General features: G+C 38.5%; 1 protein-coding gene across 1 annotated transcript; it reads left to right on the forward strand.

The window, feature by feature from the left end:
• Positions 1-339: 339 nt before the first annotated feature.
• Positions 340-1,107, forward strand: LOC147164987 (olfactory receptor 52D1-like). The gene is made up of 3 exons (XM_086091295.1): positions 340-527; positions 687-753; positions 847-1,107. The coding sequence occupies exons 1-3, from the start codon at positions 340-342 to the stop codon at positions 1,105-1,107; spliced, it is 516 nt and encodes a 171-aa protein (XP_085947421.1).
• Positions 1,108-3,136: the final 2,029 nt, after the last annotated feature.

Here is a 3,136-nt window from a genome sequence, read left to right on the forward strand (position 1 = left end):
CTTTGGGGCGTCAAAGGCAGCCATTGGTCCACGTCGGTCCCAAAGGTCACGCTGTTTCCTTTCAAAATCCTTTAACTCGCCGTCACTGCTGCAAGGTGGTTCGGAGGCGCGTCTCCCTGGAACAGTTGCATCGTGTGGTAATTTGATGTGCTTGTGTTGAAGCTCTCTATGATGGAAAATGTTTCTGTCGTCACAATGTTCACGCTCTCTGGTTTGAATTTTCCATTTGAGCAAAGAATAACCATTTTTGTGCTTGTGCTGCTTTGTTGCCTGATAATCCTGCTGAGTAATTTTACCGTTATTTTTGTCATTGTTATTGACAGAAAGCTCCATAAGCCGATGTATATTTTTCTGTGTAACTTGTGCATCAATGCCGTGTACGGGTCGGTCGGCGTTTTCCCCAAACTCCTGGTGGACCTGCTGTCGTCTCATGTGATTTCTTACGCCGGCTGCATGCTGCAGGGTTATGTCGTACACTCGTCAAGTTGCTGCGATTTTTCCATTTTGGCGCTGATGGCGTACGACAGGTACGTGGCTCTGTGTCGACCTCTGGTTTATCAATCTTTCATGACAAAGCACAGAGTGTCCCTCTTTGTGTTTTTGTCCTGGTTCATCCCTCTGTTTTGTATGTTTATGAACACGGCGTCGCTCTTGGGGAAAAAGCTTTGTGGCTCTCACATCAACAGGCTCTACTGTGTCAACCTGATGGTGGTCAACCTCGCTTGCTCCCCACCCAAAGCCAACAGCATCATCGCAACTTTCAACATCGGGCTTTATTTCTTGCATTTTTTGTTTATCTGTTGGTCTTACATGTATCTGGTGAAAATGTGCATGTCATCTGCACAGACGTGGAAGAAGTTCAGGCACACGTGCACGCCGCATATGATCTGCCTGCTCACTTACTCCACGACCGTGCTGCTGGATTTGCTGTACATGAGATTCGGTTCAGACAAGTTGTCGCAACACTTGCACAACTTCATGGCCATCGAGTTTCTACTCATTCCTCCAATTTTGAATCCGCTCATCTACGGGCTGCAGCTGACACACATCCGAAACAGGATATTGAATTTCTTTCACACTACAAAGAAGATAGACAGTCGGATGTGACATTTCTGAATAATTATTATTATATTGTTGGTCAATGCAGAATATCATTTTACTATGCTTATTGTACGTAATTCATTTTTATATAATGAAATATACGTACTCATCTAATTTGATTTATTTTTGTTGTTAAATTATATGAATTGCAGGAAAATACTTTTCACAATACTAAAACTGTTACAGAATTTCTACATTCAAAATTATTATTATTATTTTTTTTCTATTAATGTAATATGCTCATTTCTTGACTTGGTCATTTTTTGTGTTAGTTTTAATAATAGCAATGATTTAAAAAATGTAATCGTGAGCTATTTCACTCTGTGTGTGTGTTAGTGAATCCAATATTATGCATATTCTCCCTTTGAAAAAATAAAAATAAACTACTGAACTGGATGAAGTTTTCATTGATGTCCTACATCATGGAGGAGGTTCTGTATCTGTTTGAGTTTGATTGCACTGTGTTTATCTTTCAAATGATTTCATATTGCAATTAGTATGTGTTGTTAATAATTCAATAGAGAATAGCTGTCATATCTTATTTTCATTGCGAGCCTTTTTGAATAAGAACTTCCTTTCCTACAAATGACACGTTCACATTTGTTCATAGAACAATGCTGACCACATACGCCACGCTTTAAAGAAACTTTATTTGGACCCTTTACATGTATTCCGATATTGATCAGCATGACTTGTTAATATTCCTTGTACATCTTTATATATTGAATTTAATGGCTTCATGGTTTAACTCTTCAACATTTTATCCATTTGATGACTGTCGCCTTGAATGTTATCTTAAATAAAGTATTTTTATGATTTGTATTTTTTTTTTATTACTGTACATCTACAACAAAAACATACAATTCTCAATATGAATAATTAATGCCATTTGGACTCTAAATCATTCCTTCCCTGTCAGACAAAGTTGCATCACCTCATCAGTCCAATACCTAATATCAAGGACTTTATGAACATGTAGACAATTTCTTCGACCTGAATTAATCCAATGTTGGGATTTCATATAAGTCATCATTTGTTATAACTTTATGATGACGGTAAGCTTGTCAACCTCTGAACAAACTAGCGTTTCTGCTGCTTATCTTTGCAAAGTTAGCTCTATTCAATATCTGATCACAAGCTAACAAATCACTGTTGATTAATGACATCATTAGGACCTACAAACCATGACTGATAGACGGTTACTGAGGTAGTATTCTGAATGCGGTCGCACCAACAAATGTTAGTTTCATGTACAAATGTTGAGCTGGCAAAAAAGGTGGGGGATTTGCTGACATTTTTTTTGTAACACACCAACTCAGAATTCATCCTAAATGACAATACGTGCCTGCTGCGTGTGCATAAACTGCGCCGTATATGTAGATATTGTTGAATTATTAACATTGTTTTTCAGTTTCAATTTATATTTTAGCCCTTTTGGATTTAGTTATAGCTGTGTAGCTCAATGAATAGAATAGTCTATTGTATTCTTATCTGTCTCTCTCGCCTGAGAAGAGAAGGGAGTGCAGCCTGGTACCGGTCTCAGTCCAAGGACAGGCTGATTTATTATTGTTTAGGTCTAATCTGATTTGTATTCCTGAGAACTTTTGCCTTTTTGTGAAGGGGAGGAGACTTTTCGTATTCACCCACTTTTCAATAAATAATGATGTGCAGGAGAAGGAGGGGCACACTTTTGAACAGAACACTGCTTGGGTGACTTCAATTGTGTGATCAGAAGCTTCTGTTATAATGATACCTTTGCAAAGGGACTTCTTCACCAGAATCTCAGCATTCAGTTAATTGAACACGTAAAGAGTACAATACAAATATTGTCAACTCTAACAAATGGTGATCCCCGACGCTGAATTATAACAAATGGTGATCCCCGACGCTGAATTATAACGAATGGTGACCTCCGACGCTGAATTCTAACGGATGGTGGTATTTTGACGGCTTGCGAGCTGCGGCGTTCACGGACGGGCGGAACTTCTAGGCCTAAATAAATAAAGTACGGTAAGTGGAGACTTTTATCCACGTA

The sequence above is a fragment of the Leptonotus elevatus genome, chromosome 12 (assembly GCF_054856555.1).
Source record: "Leptonotus elevatus isolate MCC_2025b chromosome 12, RoL_Lele_1.0, whole genome shotgun sequence".
Classification (NCBI taxonomy): domain Eukaryota; kingdom Metazoa; phylum Chordata; class Actinopteri; order Syngnathiformes; family Syngnathidae; genus Leptonotus; species Leptonotus elevatus.